This window comes from Ambystoma mexicanum, chromosome 6p, assembly GCF_040938575.1.
Source record: "Ambystoma mexicanum isolate Mex_15411 chromosome 6p, UKY_AmexF1_1, whole genome shotgun sequence".
Classification (NCBI taxonomy): domain Eukaryota; kingdom Metazoa; phylum Chordata; class Amphibia; order Caudata; family Ambystomatidae; genus Ambystoma; species Ambystoma mexicanum.
The window spans coordinates 663,369,585-663,392,197 of record NC_090935.1 but is presented as its reverse complement, the minus strand read 5'-3'; the positions used below and the strand labels follow the sequence as shown (position 1 = coordinate 663,392,197).

Here is a 22,613-nt window from a genome sequence, read left to right as displayed (position 1 = left end):
AATGGTAGGAAAAGGGTAAAATGGGTTACAGAAATGTTTGGTATTAGAATGGATGTGTGGTAGTACAGGACATACCGAAAAATGACAGAGCTATATATGTTGTGCTAATGTTTGGATTGTGATTCCAGTTCGCTTTGGAGTAGTACAAGATGAACATGGTGTAGCGTGTGAGAGCGAGTGTGCGTTAGTGCGTGTGGCAACATATTCTATAATCCCACAGTGAAAGATCCGGGTGGTATAGAGAAGTGATGTGAGCTATGAAAGCGAATTCACTTTATTCCTGTCAACTGTGATATTGTGAACTGCTTGTTCACAATATCACAGTGCACAGGAATAAAGTCAAAGATCCAGGAAAAATCATGTGTAGGGGTCCTATAAAATGGGGCAAGAGAATAGAAGAATTTAATTCTATCCTAATTATTTTATTTGGTGAATTTTAGCAAAATAATAGTGCCCCATGCTGTATTAATTGCAGCCGGCAAAGCAATTTTTCTGCTAAACCCAGATAGATGCTATTGCCAACATCTTATCTGGAAGACACCAAAGCATTGACCACAATAACACTATGTGGACCATAAGATAGGCAAGGGGGTATCTGAGCCTTTACAGATGGAAGAAGCAGGACTTCACAACCAATGCCCACGTTTTTCAAAAGAGAGGTTTTGAGGCAAATGCACAAAGACTCATGGTAGAACAGAGTTCCAAGGGTCTAGTCCTGCATGGATGGCCAGCACCTCAGTCCTGCTTTGATTGATTCGCAAAGTGTTCCTGCCCATCCAGTCCTTCATCTCCATTACTCATTCCTTTAGTTTTCACAATGAATTCTCCATCCCCGAGTTGTGCAAATATGTGCATCATCGGTTTAATTCATAAAGAGTATCTTACTTTGTTTTAGAAGTTTCTTGAGAAGGCGGATATAAAGATTAAAAAGGAGAAGAGACCGGGAAAAGCCCTGTGTGGCTCTACACATGAATGTTTTAGATGATAAAGTAAAGAGACCAAATCTGACTGTTCGATTAGTAAAACAAAAGTGAATACATCCAAGAACTGTTTGCCATAAACCAATAGATTCTAGCAGCATCCAATGACGTGCTGGTCGACTGTGTTGAATGTGCGGATAGTTCCAGTATGACCAATACCCAGCACTGCGGAGGTCCATGTCTCCAACACATTACAAAGGACAGCTGTTGGAACCAGTTTGGTACTACTGCCAGATCTAAAGCCTAGTTGTGTCTGATCTAAGATGCTGTGTTCTTCAACATTTTAAGTAGAAACTTTGTTTGTACTTATGGGTTCTCCAAGGAAGAGATGGGCAACCACCTATCTGGGGGGACAAAACACAAGATTCCTGCACCTAGGTTTCACCACCAAAGGTCAGGTAAGGCTGGCTGGCTGGATGGGAGGACCATATGCCGTATTGGAGTATTATGCAGCCACAGGGGGTGAGAAAAAGGGGCATGCAAGCAGGCCCTTCATGCCTCTAAGAGGATGCCCAACAATTCTAGGTGGGTCTAAAGACTTTGAGAAGACTAATCACAATGTTGGTTGCTGTGTTAATGGACCAGAGATGTGTTGCATGGTCAGGTTTGGGAAGGCATTTGCTCCGATCTCCGCTTCAGGAGTTGCGTTTCTGGATGCCAACAGGAGCTGGACCACAAACTTTCTGGCGATGAAGGGCCATTGCGTTAGCACTTGCAACAAAGGACTTCGACAATGCAGCAGCTTTGTGGAGCAGTCCCGGGAACCCAGCAAGAAACAGCAGGCAACAAAGGCATGCAGCTCCAGCTAATACCATTATCCTGGTCGAGAGCAGCAGGGCTAAGCTCAAGATTATGCTCGATGAAGTTATCCAGCAAGATGCATAACACTGGATGTTGTTCTGTGTCTCAGCAGGAATAAAAACCACTCACTCAGGACGATTCAGGCCTCGGGGACTGGAGCAGACTGTTGGACTAATAAACCAGTGGTGCACACCAGGTAAGTAGACACCTTGGGAGGCCTCTCTTGGTCGAAAGAGGGGTGGGGCAATGGTTGTTGTAGCAGCACCTTTCAGTGCCTCCCTGCAGCATCTTGTGGTTTCGATTCTTTGTTCCAGTCGGTTACTCTCAAGTGGCTCAAACCCCTCCCCAGGCATACAGAAACCCGAGCCAGAGGCGACACGGACCCATGGATCAAAGTACTTGTAATATATGTGTTAGGGAGAATTCTCTTATAACGCTAATTTCCCAAACCTAGTGAGTCCCCCAGCAGCTTTGCTGGATTTTTGGGGTTTGTTTCTTTCTCCTGCTAAGAGTGAGACTCTTTTTCTCCCACTCTTAGGCATGATCTGAGGTATGTATTTGACTTGGTATGTGCTTATGGGCTATGGGGTCTTTTACTCCATAGGGTATCATCTTTTTTTATATATGTGTTACACAGCACCGTCAGTGCAGTAACACAGGGGTATCATAGTGATCCCCAAACATAGACTGCATACCCTGGGACTGACTACTGTCTCCCAAGGCATGTAAAGTCACCATTGGCTTTACTAGTCCAAAACTGTGAACAGAACCAGTACAAACCATCATATTGTGGAAGTACTGGAAGGGGTTAATTAGATTACCCCTGGGTCTGTTTCCAAGGGGGCACTGTCCAGTCCCCCCTTGTCGAGTTTCTGGCTGGTGGCAGTGGTTACCACGCAAAATATTCCACCGGAATATTTCCTATGGGATTTTCCCATTCATTTTAAACGCACCACTTTTTTGGTGCATTGTAAAGATACCGCCGGTTTATTTAATTAATATAAAATCACCGGTTGGGTCTTTTTGGCAGAACTTTTTCGCAAAATGGCTTACGTGTCCGTCTCTGTAACTCTAACAAAGGTCGGGCCCTTTGTTCCACTTTTTGACGGGCTTCTCCACAGAAGCCCTCCAACTGGTGCCACTCTGTCTGGGATTCACAGGATGTGTGGGTGGGGGAATTGGCACCCTGGACTGTGTTGCCTTAGCAACACACGTCGCACTCTGTCTTGATTGGCCCAGTGGTGAGCTGCCCGTCTCACCACTTAGCATGTATGAGTGACAGCTAGGGTGTTGAATGGGGGGTTTTCTGCATAAAAGCAGGGCTTTTGGGACTGGAACTTCAGAAGTCGCCACAGGACCTAGGAAATCCGAAGAGGGGAGAAGCTGAGCCATCTGCAACGACGACACCACCGGTGGAGCCCTGCTGCAACGACCTCACCACTTTCCCGACGACAAGAGAAGATCTTCAGCTGCAAGAGTCTTCTCCCTCTGAGCTGGTGAGGACAACCAGTTCGACATTCGCCTTCCAGGAAGCCCCTTGGTCAAATCGCCAGTGCCAAGCACCCCGGTGGCCGGATAGCCAAGCTTCAGTCCACTGGGACCGCGAATAAAAGGAGCGCACCTTTTAACCGAACCAACTCCGCGGCTGGTTTCATCCCTGGGCAGTGCAACGACTCCAAGTTTCCTCCTCAACGAGATCTTCTCTTCCCCTGGTCGAGACCACGAACTGCACCCGCTGCCAGGAACAACTGCCACCGCTGGAGCTTCCTCACTTTAGAGGTACTGTGTTCCGCCTGGCCTCCCTTTCTTCGGATCGCTAAAGGTGACCCTTAAATCCTTGGCTTTCCAACAGGGCTGGCCCCCAGACCTTCTAACATTATCTTTCGCATCAAACCAACCTCTTTTGAACATTTTTGCAAACACTTGAGTGCATTTTTAAACTGTGTGATCTTGGGCACATTTCGCCTTGCTCCATTTAAAGTGGCACTGGCCTATGAACTTTGGCTCTACAGTAGACTCTGCCTTCACTAACTTGCTGTCGTCTTAGAAAAGTGTTGGGAACTGTTTATTTTCATGACCTGCCTTTTTCTCTCCCTCTAACTTAATTATTGGAGTGCCATCTAAGTTAAGCGCTCACATCTGTTTTTACAAATAGTAGTGTTTTGACCTAGACTTGTCTAAATAATTATTAAGGGAGGTGTGTATACTTTTTGTGATTGTGTTTGGACTTGCTTTGATCTATAGTGCTTAGTGTATTTCCTAAAGTGTGTTTTAAATAAATAATTATATACTTTTGATACCAAGCTCTAGTCAGTGTTTGTTTGCTCCACTGTGTTTTTGGCCCTATTGTGTATGCTCTGTATACTGCCCTACTCATCTTGAGAGAAATCTGACTGCTCAGCCACAGCTTTCAGGTAAATCTGGGTGGTGCAGACTGCTACCAATTGGGTTTACTGCTTACTCCTGTAGTCTTAATCATTTTGCAGTGTTCCCCAAGGGAACTGCACAGGATTCTGCCTAACAATATGCATTTGTGAAATCACTTTGGCTTAGATGTGGATTTGGATGTCTGCAACCCTCTACCCTGTCCAAGCCATTTTGTAAGCACACACAGGTCCTTCCTGAGAGTAGGCTGAGCTTGTGAAATACCATGCCCACATATAGAAATGTTCTACCTTTGAACCGGAGTAAGACCATGAACCAAAAGGACAGGTCATAAACAACAAGGTTAGAGATTTTGGTTAAAATGCTGGACAAAAGTCTACATCACAGTAGAAAAGTAAAATGTCTCCCCCACACCCTAACAGACAGGAGAGCTAATTCTCCCCTGTATGGATATCCTGTTCCAGTCAGTGATACACTCCCTTCATGTTCATCAGCTACTGTGGTCTGTGGCAATGTGGTCTGCCTGAATCTTGAAAGTAGAGCCTCACAATTAGCGTCTAAACCTCCTCGGAGACCAGATTATGGCAAAACACGTTTTCCACAGTTGCCCTCCTCAGCTCTCTAACCTTGAGTTGATGGCTGTTGAACACAGTGTATGTTGGCTACCCTTTCATTCACCGGAGACAAGGCTGCACCTATACCTGCTATCAAAGTGCCACTTTGCACTATTAAAGGTCTGCTGTAATCAGGACTCTAGAATCAGGAGCTTTGCAAAGGGAATCCTTCAGTTTTTGAAGGGCCATCTGACACCCCTCAGATCAAAGTACCATTGGAGGTGTTTGGAAGAAGTAAGGGTTTTAAATAGGGCTGCTCTTTTACAGATGAACCGTGAAGACTCACTTTAGCCAAACCCAATCAATGTAGATAGAGTATCAAGGCTTAGTCTCAGGATGGGTGAGGAAGTGGTCTAGGGCTACAATGAGTTCACACAGGGCAACACCAATAATTCTAGTTAGACCGCAAATATTACAATAGTTTATTAGGCCTTCATATTACAAACTAAGCAAGAAAAACCTCTAGTCAAACATTGTCACACTAACACTGTAAAACAGATGCATGCATTCACCCGAAGAAGAAATGGAATAGCATATGTTTCAATGACCAGTGAAACACGGAAAGTACTCAGATGCATTAAAAATAGAAATAACAATTCTGGATAATCCTAGAACAGCTTCCACAGCGCTTATAACGTGCAACCCTAAAATGGTTTGGGATCTTGTGTCACCAGTTCAAAAGTAGATACTTCAGAGGTGTGTTTATTGAGAGACTGGCAATACCAGTGGTTAGGATTAATAATAGCCAAAAAGGTAAAGTTGAGGTAAGTAAACTCACTCAATGTCAGGCCTTATGATAGTCATCGGAAGGGATCTTTGGCCAGGTCTCTCGAATAATGCATGCCATTAACAAGAAATAAGAAAGTGCGCCAAATACAAGAACAAAAGTGTCAGCAGAGAGTCAAGCAAGAAACACAAAAACTCAACGAGCCCACATCAGGCTGAGGATTATAGGGCGAGAAATCCCAAGATGTGTATATTTAAAAAAAAAACAATATGTGACATTTTCTAACATAATTGGCTACACTGATCAAATCCTCTATAGATTCCTATACATTGGGGTCTGCCATTGGCTAATCCATTATCTACAAGCTCACCCAGGTCCGTTCCCCAAAGTATAGTCATTAAATTCACATCATTATCACACAGTCTGGTTGGTTGGCACACTGCATACTGGCAGTGATAAGAAGTCTTCCCTGCCATCTTGGAGTGTTGCAACTGTCCTAGACAGTCCAATTAATTATTTCATTTACTGACAAGGAATAGAGAGATCAAACCCCCACCTTCCAAAAAGATACTCCCATCTAATTTCTCATGCAAGGGCCCCATTTGACCCAGACAGTTTCCCCAACCTTGAATATTCTAGTTAACACTGCTGTCTCGCTGCCGACGCAGGTGCAGAATCTTTTAATTGTGTCACAGGATGAATAACAGTCTTTATGGGGCTCTGTCTGCCAGGGATAATTTGTTCTATTTTACTGTATTTAGTACAGGGTGTTTTGGCACCAATTATCCATAGGGGGCAAAGTGTATGCAATAAGTTTAGTGTCTTTGGGGCACGATGCACTAGCAATCAAAGCTTCTGTGGGTTTATTCAGTTATCGTTTGGGTCAGAAATAATTGCTATTTATCTACTCTTGTGTCAAGGGAGTAACATCTCTTCGAGCACTATCTTGTACACCCTTCCACTGTAACGGTGGCCGTCTCAAGCGAGAATGGGCTTTTCACAAGGTTGGACAAATCCAAGCACTGCAATGAGGCAGCTCTAAAATAACACGTGAAGTTTCTAATGGGGCTTTTGCTGCACAAATGGCAGAACCTTTGCTTAACGTTACATTATAGATTATTAGGACACTATTTCTTCACGTATGTAATTCTTAGTAATATTCTGTCTATTCTGCAACCTTAATTCCTCAGTGATCTTCTTAGGGTATTTTGCAACCTAAACTCTGTTTGGCACAGCTACCTTTAGTGTTGCAAACTAACTCTATTCTACTTGCGTTAGTGTGCTGCGTATGTTCAGGCATCTTGAAACCAGTCCTGGTGGATAAAAGGCCTAAAACCATTGATATTTACATTCACGCTTAAGAGAGGTGGGGGGCGGTGCGTGACATGATGTTTCCCCATTTGCACCATCACATTCCCCCCTCTGGTTAGTTTACTAACCAATAAACCTTCAGCCATCATTCTATCATAGGCATCTCTTCGGATCCATGCCCTATACACTCCCTTTAAGCGTCCTCCGCTGGCTACATATTCTGCCGGGGGATATGTCATAAAACAATATTCTCCATCTGCATCACAATCTACCCAGTATTGGGGGTAATTTTCAGGGTCTGGGGAGGGATAAAACACATGCATGGGGGGCCAATGGATCTTTCTATTGCAACCATACACATTTCTTTCTCCCCGTTCCATGGGTCTGTCTGTGTATGAGCATGTATCGAGAGGACAGTGGCATCATAAGATCCAAATGCAAGTGACAACATTTGCTCTTGTGCTTTCTTCTTCCCAACCCCTTTTAAGTACCCTAAAACCACTTGTAGAATGCATAGTGTTACGAGTAAAACAATAAGAACGGGAACCAGTACTTTATAAATGTTGCTCAGCCAATAGGGCACCCAGGAAAACCAGTCTTCATCAATAACTAGACCACTCGCCTCCTCCATAGTAGGATGCAACATGTTCAGGGCAGTAAGAGTCTGGTAGAATGCAGTTTAAAGGCATAGTTTGCCACCTTTTGCACATAATGCCTCCTACCATAGCAGCAAGGTGGTCAAGGACCTACATATTTTGAAGAGTGGTTAATCTGACAGCCCAAGTTAGACAATTGGAGCAGCTCCCACCTGGTATTCTGTACCCGGCTTGAACTCCAGGTGCTAAAAACAATGTGAAAACGACAGCGGCCTTGCTAAACAACCTATATTTCATAGGAATTGCCACCAAACTGTCAGAAGAGGATAGTGAAAAATAATTATCTCTCCTACTCATTTGTGATAGTCCTGTAAGGAAGGCATGGTATCAAAGTAAGACAGACACGTGATCACAGTTCAAGGGTGTTTATTGAACTTTATCAGGGGTGTGAAAAACGCCTATCCAAAACTAATCTAAGATGGGAGCAAGCTAGGACTATCAAATAATAATACATTCCTAGTGGAGTCTAGTCAAATAAAAAGGGCCATACTGAAAAAAAACGATTGCCAATCCTTACTGCTATTCTACAAAATAGTTTGGGATAATGTTCGGAAAAAGAAAGAAGTGTTCACAAAATGATAAGTCAGGATATTTAGGCCGTGGGCCTCCCTTCCCCACATTTGTAGCACGGGACAAGGTGGGTCACTCAAGCACAGCACACTTCTGGGGCTTCTTTGGCACAAGGTCACAGTTTATTTCACCAACATTAGGGCCTTCTGTACCCAAGTCTCTTTTGTGCAAAGTCTCTTGCCTCAGAGGACCAGATGCACCACAAACAAAGAAAAGTTCCTTTCTCAATATTCACGTTGGGTGATTTATTTTTTACCTTGGATCCCCCTCAGCTGGGCTCTGATCCTTCTTTCACCATTAGGATCGGTTGTGTGCAATCTCTGCTGTTTGTATCTCTCGGCAGGGTCCCCCGCCTCCTCCTTGATCCGGCTCCTCTACTGTGGCTCTGTCCACCTCCTTGGGATGCCTCCTGGTCCTCGAGGGTAGCCTCCACCAGTCTTCCGCTTGCGGGTGCCTTGTTCTGTTCCCGGCACAGTCTCTATGGCCTCAGGCCTACGACGCAGGCTGCTGAATCCTTTTCCTCACCCTTTGGGGGTTGTGCCGTTACTTGCTGCTCCGGTTGCTTACTGTTGGGCACAGCCGATTGTACTTCGGGGAGCCGCAGCCTGTCTTTGGGCTGAGGCTCTCTTCCCACTGTGTCGGTCCGCCTCTTGAATTCTCTGCATTGTTGGCGCCCCCCCCCCTCGGGCCTGTGGTCTGAGTTACCCACTGAGCCGCCTTCGCTCCTCCTTGGCTGCTCGGGGGTAGACTGCTCTCCGCTCCTCCAGGCGGCACAAAGCCTGTCGCCTTCCCCTGCTATTTCCCCTTCTCTCCCGGACCAGCGCACCCTCTGCGGGGTGGTGGGACCGCTTTAGATTGCTGGTGGGCTCGGGAGAGCCGTTAACTTGTCTATCGTGTGTCAGCGGCCATCTTAAAGGCCACAAACTCATTTACTGACAGTTATAAACCATGAGCTCCTTAAGAGACAAGTATGCTTTTCCAATTTCTCAGAAAGCTGCAACTTTCCATTGGTTTGTACCAAACTAAAGGGTCTTTAGGTTGCAGCTAAATAGAAAAATAGGCCACTGTCTGTGTCAGGGTCCTCCAGTTCACCCCCCAAACCAAATGTTGATATTAATCTTGCAATATACATAGCCAATCCCAAGAAATACAGCTGTAGGATCAGAGATGTAGCTACATTTGAAAGTCACCAAACCATCTCATTATCTATCAAATTAAGTTTCAGCCTTAGCAAAATATAGCTTCACAGGAGGTAATACTAGTACTAAGAAAATTACAAAAGGCAATTATGAGAGACATACAGTTAGTTTAGACTGCGAATCGTGTCACATTTTAAAGTTCACAGTAAAGAATAATTTGAACAGTGTTTATAAAACCTTTACAATTCAGTGTACTATAATTAATTAATAATTAAAACCATCACCTTCCACACTCGCCGAATTTCATGGTGTTTTTTGCAATTAATTTGATCATCTTAAATCGGTCTTAACTAATGTTTCTTCACTGCATTTAAAGTGTTTCTTATGATTTATCGTATCCCGGAATTGGCCATGGCCACTGTCCACTCTGCAACCATTAGGATAACAGACTGACTCACTGGTCATGGCTTTTGGCTACTGCCTGCTGCCACAGCCCCTTTGCCCCTCACAAGTAAATAACCCCACAGGCTATGACGGTGAAAAGGTCCCTATTGCCACAATTAGGCTAATAGACCAGGCTATTGCCTTGGCCCATAGGCCCCTCACTAATAAATTACCAGATCCCACAGGCTACGTCACAACAATTGAGCTAAAGAAACATGGTCCACTGGGTATTGTCATCGGCCAGGCTAGAGGCCTAGCCCTGCCCACATTTTCCCTCCCTCATTTCCTTTTCATGATAGTTTCCCTCTGGCAGTTTCCAGTTGTAACATTCCCCGAGCAACCCAATGGTGCCCTGAGGTAACATGATCACTGCCGCAATAACAGCATTTTCTGATTACCGTGGTAAAGCGCAATCGCTAGAAAACGTACAACTGTTCCCCATCGCAAAATGCCTCTCTACATGTGCTCCTCTCCCATGTATGCCCACCCCCAGGATGTATATTCTTCCTGACCCTCTTCTAGGATCTATTTTCAGTTGCTCTGTCTCCAGTGACCCACTTATTTCGGACCACGTCTTTTTTGTTGTCTGGTAAGATAAAAAGGATCCAAATGAAAATTGACTTTCCTGCCCTCTCTAAAGTGGCAAACTAACACTTTGGCCCTCTGGCCCTCTGTCACAGTCTTCACCCCTACCTACCCTTTTGTGAAAACCACCCCATTCACCTTGTCTAAATATCATGTTGAGCCCTTTTTGTTTTTCGGCTTTCTGCAGCATTACCGCAGGAATCACCCGCATCGGACAAAAAGAAAAAGGCGGCTTATCATTTGTAAAAAAACATCAGTGCCGAACTGCACCATGCAAGATATATGAAATGTTTTTGGCCAATTTAAAAAATAAAAATAAATAATGGACATATTTATACCAATCCAAAGAAAGGAATGCCTGCAATGCTTTGGGCCCAACTTGCTTCTTATTTGGCGCAAATCCATCCTATTCTATGGGGAAATGAATGGTAGTAGACGGGAAATAGATTTTCTTTTACTTTCTTTAATAACTTTTGGCCCAGTTTGGAGGGGCCTGCGTCAGACATTTTATTTGAAAAATGTCAGACTGATCTGTCCAGCAAGTTGAAAGTTATTAGCAACAGAATTTTTTAAGAACATTAATTGCAAATTGGTTTCATCTTAACTGTAGGGGGTGACCTCAGCCATGTACTATATATATCCAGTAGGGGTATGCAGGAGTGGTGCAAGAGGGGAAGGGGTGTTTCGGCTGGAAGGAAGAGGGTATTTAAGTTTAAGTGAAAACCTAGCTTTTCAAAATATGTACAGTATGAAAGACGGCAATGGTATGAACATAAGGGGTCAAGGAATTCCTTTCCTGTCCAGTAAACTTTACTTGTACTTATAAATAAAAAGATTACTGAAAGTTCAAACTTACCACCATATTCTGCCCCCAGCCTCAACATTACACGTATTGGAAAGACCTTTGCCCATGGCACCTCCATTTTATGAAGGAGAATTCCACAAAGGAAAGGGTTATTTGGCAAAGGCAGCTCATCGACATTTTGAAAGGTGGGTGTAATAAACAGAAATCCTCCATGGTCTTTGCTATCGAGGAAACTTTCATTGAATGTGACATTTTCCAAATTGTTGATGTGTTTTCCTGTTGAAGAAAAGAAACAAACATGATTTTAAAATGACAGCCTCCACGCTTTGTCCATTTCTTCTGCAAAACCTTAAGACTTCTCTTTGAGATCTTTCATGGTCCTGTTGCACTCACTCTTGGCTTTAACCAACTTCCCCAATTGGCAATGGGTTTTCAAATATTGCTTCATCAATCCGAGCAGCCTCTCTAACAATTGCAATGCTGTCCTTTGCATCACGCTACAAAAGGCTAGACCACCTTACAAAGTTATCCTAATTTTATTACTCGTCCCCTTTTTAAATCTGGTTTAATCTCAGACCGCACCAAAGTCTGCTTTCAATTAAATGAAAAATGTTGCTGTGCCTTCCTTATTAGATCTCTCTACATATTTGGCACTTTTCCTTAGAAACACAGATGGGATGCCCTGTCCACCAATTTATTTTGAGCTATCGTCTACAAGTATATAACAGTGAAGTACAACTTTCCCCTTCAACTTGTTCTCACGATCAAAGTCAAACTACAGACTGACTTTCTGCTATCTTTTTCGGGGTGACAATTCCACTATAAATACAGCTGGACCCCTCCCCCCTGCACCCGAGAGGACTCCTCATTTCCCAATTTCCATATTGAAAACCAGATTATCCTGTAAACCTACAACGCTTCTTGTAATCAAGTTCTCACTAGACTAATTTCCTAGGAGTCCATTCTGCTCTTGTTCCAATGGCTGTGTCTGCCCCATTATACATTTCCCCCAATATTTGCCTTGCTTTGTCACTCTGTATACCAAACACATTTGGAAAACATTTAGCTTTGAACAGTGCATTCTCCTGGTTAACCCACCGTCACAACACACTGCTGTACCAACCAACTATGACATCTCCATTAGCTGTGGTGTTCACTGCATTGTTTCTTCTTTTAAGTGTAGATGCATGTTAAGGAGGAGTCTCATAGTCCAGAGTTCATGGTGCAGTTGGACCACACTCCCAAAACTAGGCAAGCAGTTTATCATTACGTTTTCTATTGCTTGGCTAACAAGAGCAATAGATGAGAGGTCAAGATCAACTCTGAGGGGGAACGGTGTAGAGGAGAATACATGGTACAGCACAGTAGCTCATTACCTGAATAGAATTGAGCTGTATCCCACGATTATAGAAGGCACTACAGCTGAATATTTGTATAGAATTGCACTGTATCCTATGACTATGTATTGATACAATAGCCCATCACCCAATTGAATTGCGCTGTATCCTGTTATGCATGGCACAGTAACTGAATACCTAAACTGAATTACGCTGTATCCTATGAATATCTACTGGCATAGTAATTGCCAACATAAACTGCACTGCTCCCTATGAGCATATACTAGCACAGTAGCTATTTAACTGAATTGCATTGTACTGTGTCCCATAGACCCATAGAATCGGGCTGGGCACTAGCATAAATGATGCTCAGCATAAACACTGCCCTCCCTTCCTTCTTCAAACCTAGTATGGCCGCCAAGGAACTACCGAAATCTGAGGACATTCCCCCTCACCCACTTCCTGCCATCTTTTTTCCATAAACCACTAGTTTCCAACGCCCCACCTCGTGGTTCCACTGCGTGCTACGACAACCCATCAGACATTAGGCTCGACAGGCTTGGCAGCCGCACCAAACCTCTCCATTTCCTCAAGCACCCAGGATCGACTGTCACCAGAAAAACTCTTAGGTCAGTGCTCCCGCCACTCCCTAGAAGCAAAATATCCTAAACCCAGCTTACAACATTCACACCCCATGGTGACATCTACTCATGCCCCACCCAGTGCCTCCAAGGTCTCTATAACCACCCAGCCAAACACACGCAATAAATGGACAAAGCCAGAGCCTTGTCTCTTGCAATTTGTGCTGATAAATGCTAGATCTCTCCCAGCACATGCGACTGAAATCCATGACCTTATCACCAATTTGGACCTGGATACCATAGCCATTACCGAAACATGGCTTCATGAAGCCGCGGGACCTGCCATCTCACTAGCCCTTCCACCAGGATACACCCTCTTCCGACAAGAGAGGTCAGGTGCCAAAGGCGGGGGAATAGCCTCACAGTCAAAAACTCTAGCAGTTAGACAAACCACTTCACATCTAGGCGAGAATGTGGACTCCCTTGCAGTCAAGGTTACTATCCCTCCCAACATCACCATTGCTATCCAAATAGCATACCGCCCGCCAGGCCCACCAGTTGACTTCCATGATAACTTAATCCATCTCCTCGGGGAAAATCTAAAAACCTCCACTAAAGCCATTCTCCTAGGGGATTTCAATCTGGGCTTCAATGATCCAAAAGATAAACAAGCCAAGGCCTTAGCCAAAGCCCTACAGGAACTGGGCTTCCAGCAGAAAATCATCAATCCCACCCATTGCAAAGGGCGCACCCTAGACTGGATAGTGGACCATAACTGTGGTGTGGACATCAGCTCCAATACTCCGTTCCCCATGGGCCGACCACCACCTTACCACCACCTTATCCACTTCCTCATCCCTATCAGTAGGAATACACCTAAATCATCCAGGCCTGTTCCACCTGCCTTAGCCAGATGCTCACAAAACCTTACCAAATACAGGATCCTTACTTACTTAGATATTCCAGCCCACAAGCCCCCACTTTCCTCAGGCCCCTCTATGCTGGCTGAGCTCTACAACACCACGCTCAAAACAGCAGTTGATGCCATTGCCCCGCTAGAGATCAAGAAAGTGAAAAAAAAGAAGCATGCTAACTCCTGGTTCCCCACCAAGCTCAAAGAATGATGTGCCCTTAAGCGCATAGACATGAGCAAATGGCAAAGGTCACCACAGGACTCCACGCTACCCGTCTACAAAACTCTGACGACTCAATACAAAAAAGCTATCGTCCTAGCTAAATCATCATCTTATAACGATAGGATTTAAAAAAAAAAAGTTTACTCTCTATTAGATTTTCAATAAATACACCAACATCACATAGATTCAACACAGTCTTACATTAAGTATTAACATATTAAGGTCTTGAACATCCTACGTTATCCATTCCATTAATATAACCTATCTATGCTAAATCTGAAAAGGAACCCCCCCCCCCCAAATGGACCCCCTAAAACACACAAAACATCACAGAGACCACAGGAAAACATACATAACATCACAAAGGTAACACAGGAGAGGGAGGGGAAAAAAAATAATTCTTCTCAATCTCTCTACAAGTTCAATCGTAAAGGGCCTGAAACGGTCCCCATAAGAATTGGTAATTTTCTTCCTTACCTTTATTCTTCAATGAAACCGTGTCATATTTTGATAGAACCTGCAATTCCATCAGCCAATCATCAATATTAGGTTTCTTCCTAGTTTTCCAAACCCGGAGAATCAACTTAATCGCTCTCATCACAGCCCTGTCAATCCAAAAAATTGTGTTTCCTAGTTTACACACATCCTTCTTCATGTGAGAGTAAGATTATGTTTGCTGGAGAGCTTGACAGGCTTATTCCAAAAATTAAATCAACCCCATCAATCACATCTTTCCAAAATGCTTGTACCCTTGGGCATTCCCACAGTAGGTAAAAGAGTACCTCTATCAGTACCACAGCTCCAGCATAGCTCATCGAATATCAATTTCAATTGAAACATTTTTACTGGTATCAAATGCAGTCTTTCAATCGTTTTCTGTCAGATTAAACGCAAATTCATATGTCCCTAAATTCATGCTTATTCTTAAAATATCTTCCCATTCCTTATCAGAAATAACCCTGTTGACATCATCCGACCAATCCTCCTTTAAACTATTCCATGCTAATAGATGTTGTTCTTCCATAGGCATGAAATTCATGTAAGTCCGCACACTGTATTCTGGTCCAACTAATAGTTTACTGATCTCTGGTTTCCTTCCAAGTGAGCCACCTACCATATCTATACTCTGATCAATTAGAGAGACCAAACTCAAATAGCTAGTCGCCTCTCGTTGTTCTAGACCATATTTACTTATTAACTCTTCAAAACTCAATATCCCATTCCCATCAAAAATATCTAATCTCAGAATTCCTCTTTTGACCCAACTCTTCCAGTTCAGACATCTATTGTTAATTTGTATGCTTCATTATGCCAGATGGAGGCATTCGAGCTGAAACCATAACTCTGACCATTTTCTCCAAACCATGAACCCAATGCCCGTCTAGTTGCCACAATTGGTTTTAAGACTAGTCTCTTATTAGGTAGATTTCCCTTACTGTACAGATTAACTTCTTCTGTAAACCCTACGCCATTAATTTCGAAGGATCAGTCGAGGATCTGGACAGGAGCTTCGTCTCAACATCTCCTCACATCTCACGCTCAGGCTACGCCCCAGCAATTTATTAATTGCATTATGCTCTTTCTTCCCCTAATAATCATTTCACATTGCTCCTCCAATGGAGGTCCCTAAAGCGCTGATTCAACTAAATGTGACCATTAATATACTTCACCTAGATTACATTTACGCATGCTTATAAACAAGTTAACCACTCCGCTGATGTTTATTACAATCTAAATTCATGTACACTACATTCTCTTAACCTATGCATTCCTAAAACAAAACAGCCATATTCTAACTCCCAACTTGCCAGTGTGTAGAGTAATCACCCTGCCTTCCTTAACACTTAAAGGGTCATACTGCAACGCTCACCTGATTCTCGCAGAGGCGCCGGTCTTGACTGGGCGACTACCGTATCTTCAAAGGTGATGTGTAGCACCCGGTTGGCTCTTTGGGCTGGACCTCTGTGCACTGTATGCCTGACGTGTAGAGTAAGATGTCTGCAGATAGAAAATATGGGGTTAATGAACTGGGGTTATTGGGGTGTCCCTATCTCTTTCCTCTTCTCCTCTCCTGTAGACCCCCAAAGGTTAACGCTCTCACCTTAGGTAAGTGAATGCGGAGCTCTCCATCTGCCTCGGGGCAGGGTGCTGTAACCAGTTTCTTCACTGGATAGGTAGCGCAGGCCTCTTGACTTCAGAGGACTGCTGTCCGTCGTTTACTGCACGAACGGTAAGTTTCGAGTCATTCAAATGTCTTTAAAGTCTTTAGTAATGATGTCTCTTGTTTTGCAGGGTTCCGGCGATGGCGGATGACGGGCTGAAGTGAGTTGAAGATGGAGCCCGTGTGATGAATAGAAGCGCCTGGAAGCACGTAAGTAAGCTCTTGTTGCCTGCTTCACGATGCGCTCTAACTGTCTTTTTATTTTGCAGGTACGAGTTCGGAGCGGCTGCAGGGTGCCGGAATTCCCACTGGATTAGATGTGGAAAGGAGTAATGGCACGTGAGTATTAAAGTTCCCCAATGTCTTTAAACGCACCTTGTTTTGTCTTTCAGATGAGGGATGCAGCGCCGAAGGCCTCCGGAGCGTGCAAAGAGTTGGTAAGCTTTTGTCTTTCAGATGCCGGAATGCAGTGTGAAGACCTCCGGAGCGCACGAAGAGTAGGTAAGCCTTTGCCTTTCAGATGCCGGAATGCTAACCTGTTCTTTCTTGTCTTTATAGGTGTTGCTGAAGACTGGATTCAGAATGGTAAGCCTTTGCCTTTCAGATGCCGGAATGCTAACCTGTTCTTTCTTGTCTTTATAGGTGTTGCTGAAGACTGGATTCAGGATGGTAAGCCTTTTTCCTTAGGCCCAGGACCGGATGCAGAAGACACGATGAGCGTCCTGCTGCAGAGGTTGCAGAATAACGCAAAGCAAGATTCATCCACCGGGTGTGGTTTAAATAGCCTCCTGTAGTGCTTAGGTGTCTCCTTCCACAGCCACGCCTAGGTAAGAAAATAGTTCCTGGTAAGAAAAGAGTTCCTGCCTTCCAGAAGAGTTCCATTGTTCTGAATCTAGGGAGTGGCTTCAGCCCCACCCAACAGGAAAAGTAGTTCCAAACAGAAGAGGATCAGAGGCTCAACTGGCAGGCAAGTAAGCAGCATGGTCTGCTGCAGGTAAGTCCACCCAAGCATTATGAGCCCGGCGCTTCCAGCGCTGGGACTGGGCATATTTATGAGCCTGGTGCCACTGGCGCCAGGACTGGGTCCAAAAGGTCCCAATTGGGACTGGTTGGCACTCGTAACCTGGGTTATGGATCTGCTTCCAAGGGAGTTGGGAAAACCCTGACCTTTTGGAAGCAGAGATCATGACACATACTTGATGCTCAATTCAAACATTACTTGCAAAAGTTAGCATTTTATTCTCCATTCAATTGAGAACGTATCAATTGTTCACTTCACCAGAATCATGGACATAGTCTGGGTGTTATTATGTCAGTGCAAAGGAAACAGGAAAATGCGGATCCAAATAGCTGGTGCAACGCTGAAATGCCTTATGAGCTGCCAGCAACAATCCTATGTTACGTGGCAATCAGCTGAGAATTGCATCCACACACCAGCAGCACACTTCACTTACGTCATTTAGATACACCACGATCCATCACACATCAAGTCTTGGAGGTCCAGCTGGAAGCACAACGGACATCCCCTCCCTTTCCAGCTTGCGCAGACTTCCTGATATAAAGTCTCCATTTGGCGGGGCCTTTTCATATTAGTGACAATCCAGTGTTCCAAGGCGGTCACTCCTGGAACTCGCGTCACGCGCCTCGCCCCTTCCAGTTCACGCAATCCAGTTTGAAAGTCCCCATTTGGCGGGGTGGGGGGATTAACTCTCCGTAAACACGGTAAACGCACAGTTCCAATTCCGACTCCTTGCACGTCACACAACACTTCCCGTTACGTAGCGTAACGCTGAATTTAAGTTAAAGGTGCTTTCCTCTGCTGAAACTTCACGGCAGCAATTGTAGTCAACATGTATTTGAATGCACGCAACATTCTAAACCAGTTAACAATAACAATGCAAAGTGTCAGCCATTCTGTAGCCCTATTATTTGCTTGAAATTTAAGATTTATAACAAATTTAAAAACAAATTACAGCAGGTAATTTGTCCAAGTTCAGCCAGCCACCACCAATGGGTTTATCCAATGTAATCTGATCTTCCTTTCTTTTTCTTCAATCTACTCCTAGTATCCAAACCAAATGACATTCCCTCATAGGATACAGGTCCAAGTCTGACAAAAAAGCTTCTGCTGAATTACTCTCAGTAAAGGAGTGCAGTTGACCTTCCACTACAACCCTAAAAATGACAAGGTATATCATGTAGTATTTTAAATCCTTTTCACAAGCTTTCACTTTAGCTTTATCAAAAGCCCTCCTCCTGTCCAACACATCTTTGCTTAGATCCACAAACACCATTATCTTATTACCACCCCAAGCAAGGTCTTAATTCCTGAGCTTTCTTCCAAACCAGTTCTTTCACCGGGAATCTTAGAAACTTGACAATAAGGTGTCTTGGGCGCTCCCCCAGGGAAGGCTTAGGTCCAAGTGACCAATGAGCTCTTTCTATTTCCAATGTTACTGCTGAGTCCAAGTTCAACAATTTTTGTAAGGTTTTCTGTAGGAAATCAATAGCGTTACCTTTCGATAGGATTTCTAACGCCACCTCGGAATCAAAAGAGCTGTTTGACATCTTTAAAGAATTGGCCATGCCGGTCAACAACAAACAAGACGTCCTTAAAGACGAATCCTGTTGCACCAATGTACAAACAGATATGATTAATAAAATTGAACTCCTACAGAAAAAGATGAACCACCACCACAAGGACCTTTCTAAAGACCACGTGCCTTTGTCCTATACGACCAGCACAGACACCAAAGAGAAAACACTCTTCTCCTTTAGGGAAGTAACTGAGACAGAGGTACTGGACATCATATGGAAAATCAAACCATCCCAATTGTAAAGGCGATGTCTGGCCAGCCAATCTAGTCAAAGAGTGTGCGGACACCTTAGCCCCGTTCCTGAAAACCTTCATTAATGTTTTTTTCAAGCCAACACAGTGTCAGCATGCCTTAAAGAGGTGTAGGGTCTCCCACTCCTAAAAAACCTACACTAGACCCTGAATCACCCAACAATTACCGACCCTTCACTACGGTCCCATTCCTGCTGAACATTTTGGACAAAGTTGCCTATACTCAAATTCAGCAGTTCTTGGAAGCAAATAACATCCTGGGCAAGAGGCAGTCTGGGGTTCTGCCCGGGCCATGGGACAGAGTCTGCTCTACTGGATCTCAAGATCCAACTCTGTGACATAATGGACAAAGGCAAGCCGGCACTACTCCTCTTACTAGTTCTGTCGGGTGTGTTTGATCTCGTTGATACCCTGTCATGATACCATATCATGATACCCTGTGTAAACAACTCATAAATGCTGCCCACTTCTCCCCCGAAGCCCCAGCATGGATCTCCTTCCTTAAGGGGAGATTTATGAGGGTTTTCTCTGACCTTGCATGCGCAGCACCCACCACCATACATTGTGGTGTCCCGCAAGGCTCCTGCACCGCACCTACTCTATAAAATATATTTACACTACCTCTCTTCAATGACCTAGATGATCGCAGCATAGCATACAAAAACTATGCGGACGACACCCAAGTCCTACTTCCTCTCACCAGCTCCTATGAACAGGATGCAGCAGCTCTAGCCAACATATTGGCAGCCATTCAGACATGAATGGCAGCGAATGGTTTATGTCTCAACGGAGATAAAAACAGAGATCCTCCTGTTAAGCACCAACGACACGCTCAACAAAATGGACCCTCAATACAGGACATTTAGCATTGACAATACACCTATCACTGTGTCACCAGCAGCCAAAACGCTAAGGGTGTTCCTTGACTCCACTCTATAACGTGCCAAGTCAGTGCTGTTGCGTCCTCTGCAGCACTCACCACAAAAATCATTAACGCGGTCAAACCCTACTCGTCAACTACAAACTGCCTTGCAATAGCCTGAGCTACAGTTGAGGCCAAACTGGACTATTGTAATGCCCTACTCCTGGGAACCTCCTCAAAAAACCTCAACAGGTTACAAGTCTCTCAAAAGAATGCCCTCAGAGCTGCACTGAGCATCCCTAAAAGAGAACATCTCTCCCAGGCGAGAAGAGATGGTACATTGGTTGCCAGTTAAAGCGCGCATTCAATTAAAAACCATGGCTATCACACACAAGTGACTCTCCCGCACGCCCCCCCCTTGCTTATCTGAAAAGATTACTCCCGTCACACCTGCCAGACCCATTCGTACACACCGCTCCAACCAGATGTACGTTCCCACCTTCAAAAGAGTGAAAGCTGGAGGCTCCAGCTTCAAACATCTAGCACCCAAAATATGGAACGCCTTGCCCACAGCACTCAGAAATGAAGCATCATACACAGTCTTCCGTAAAGCGCTTAAAACCAAGCTCCACAACTAATGCATGAGCAATAGGCCCTCCGGCACTACTCTGGAACAGTCACTAGCCTAACTAAGTACCGCCTGTTGCGGCTGAATTGACTCCCATGTAACCTCGGACGCATCATGCTTTACGCCTTCTACTATCGCTGTAATTTTCTCATCACCACTTTTTCCCTTTGGCAGGGTAGTCTTCACCACCGCATAAAACACCACGATTTTGTTCTACTGTAACCAAGCAACACACTGCCAACCTCACCAATCTGCATGTAATTATATTGTACACTGTCCTTTATCTGCAGGTAACTCTACTGTGAATATTGTCTTCACGGTCATTATTCTATATTCCTCTCACAACTAAGTAAGCATACTGTAACAGCGCCACAATGCCCAAGGGCCGTTTTTGTGTGTTTTATAAATGCAAATAAATAAATGGTAACAAAGCATTACATTGAATATAGGAATGTTCATATACTGGCATTATGAAAATATACTGTATAACTCACAAAAAAGATAGGTTAGTGTGGGTTACAGGTATATAACAAGTAGGGTCAAGCGAGAATGAACCATCTTCCAATCTTCTGAACCTGCATCAGAGTCGAAAGTGAAGTTTAATGTCAGCTTAGACCTCTGGGTACCCCAAGTTGACCATTCATACCCCACAGCTAATTTAGGACTTGTATAAGCTTCAGTCTCTCATAGGCTTCTGACTGCCTGAGCCAGGCAAAGGCCTGGATACTAAGCAGTAACCAATGATAAGTATAGGGCCTGGATTCAGAAACACTCTGTGGTTGGCTTTCTGATGGCAATCAGAGTACAGAGAAACTTTCAGTCTGTTATTTTCAGCAATGTCCTACTACTGGTAATAAAACTGTGGGTAGCTGCACAGTGACAGCTGATGGTTTCCGTGCCATGGTCGTCTGTCAACTATAGTGGAAAAGAGGATATTCAAGCAAGAAAGACTACTGTCGAGCTGGCGGTGATGTTGCTGCAACAAAACGGAGCCATGCACTGAGGAAGAGGGTTTGATGCCCCTGTCTGGTTCACCGAAGGTGTATCAGTAGTGTCCATGATGCAGACCGTATAGAGCGGACTTAGTTTAAGTAGGAGATGGACTCCACAAAGTCTCAACTTTAGCTCTGTGTTTCCTTTTGGTTGTAGGTTTTCCGTTGTCTCGAGTAGCATGGGCATGCCTCTAGCTCCATTGGCTGCCGATGGTTTCTGCCTCATTGTGCATGTCGGTCCAAGAACAGACTACAAGGCTTTTCTGTGAGCAATGGTTTCTAAGCGTACAATGCTGCTGTCTCCACTAGTTCAAGGAAAATCAGTGCTGGTTCCCGAGTTGCCACTGGTCATTAGAAGTCCAGTGTCCACATTTAGTTGGAAGAGCTTCCCCGTCCGATTCACATATTGGAATTGTACAGAGACTAGTAGACAATTCTTAGAATTCCTCCATGGGTAGACATGCTCCTTTGTGCTTTGGGATATGTCCCTAGGTTCAACAAGGTAATTATTCAGACCCATGGGTTAAATAGGAGATTGAAGAAAGGGGGGGAAACTCATCTCAGTTTACCTGGCCCCATACTGGCAGAGACAGGGTGTGCATTGTGATAGGGGACTTGGACACAATCACCTGAGGGAGTTGCCAGGCTGAAGCCTTGGAATGGTGGGATGATGCTGCAGATTGTTCCTGGTCCTGAAAAGATTGTTGCACTACCAAACGTAGATTCCCCCAGCTGTATGGATTTGGATTTGCATGCCTTAACGGCCTGAGAAAATTGAAACTAGTGGATACATTCTGCCATGCAAATGGAGGGCAGGTACCCGACGGTCTGCAAATCAGACTAGTATTGCTGCAGGATATGGTCTCTGTTAGGAGTGAACAGTGGTTTCCCATCAATCATTCTAGAAGGTCCTCCAGGTCTCCCTAATGAAGGTGGACTTTAATTCGAGAGGCAGATTTATCTTCGTCAAGAGGAAGGTTTAGGGTTCCCCAATTACAACAGTTTCTATTTACACCGTGTTACGATATATTTACTTATTTTGCTGCTTTCC

At 44.4% G+C, this 22,613-nt stretch overlaps 1 protein-coding gene across 2 annotated transcripts in view; it reads right to left on the bottom strand.

The window, feature by feature from the left end:
- Positions 1–22,613, bottom strand: part of ZFYVE16 (zinc finger FYVE-type containing 16) — a 1,039,436-nt gene that overhangs the window by 561,533 nt on the left and 455,290 nt on the right. For both annotated transcript variants that reach the window (XM_069627543.1, XM_069627544.1), the window contains exon 9: positions 11,069–11,293. In XM_069627543.1, coding sequence (XP_069483644.1) covers positions 11,069–11,293 — 225 coding nt within the window. The remainder of the gene's footprint in view (positions 1–11,068; positions 11,294–22,613) is intronic.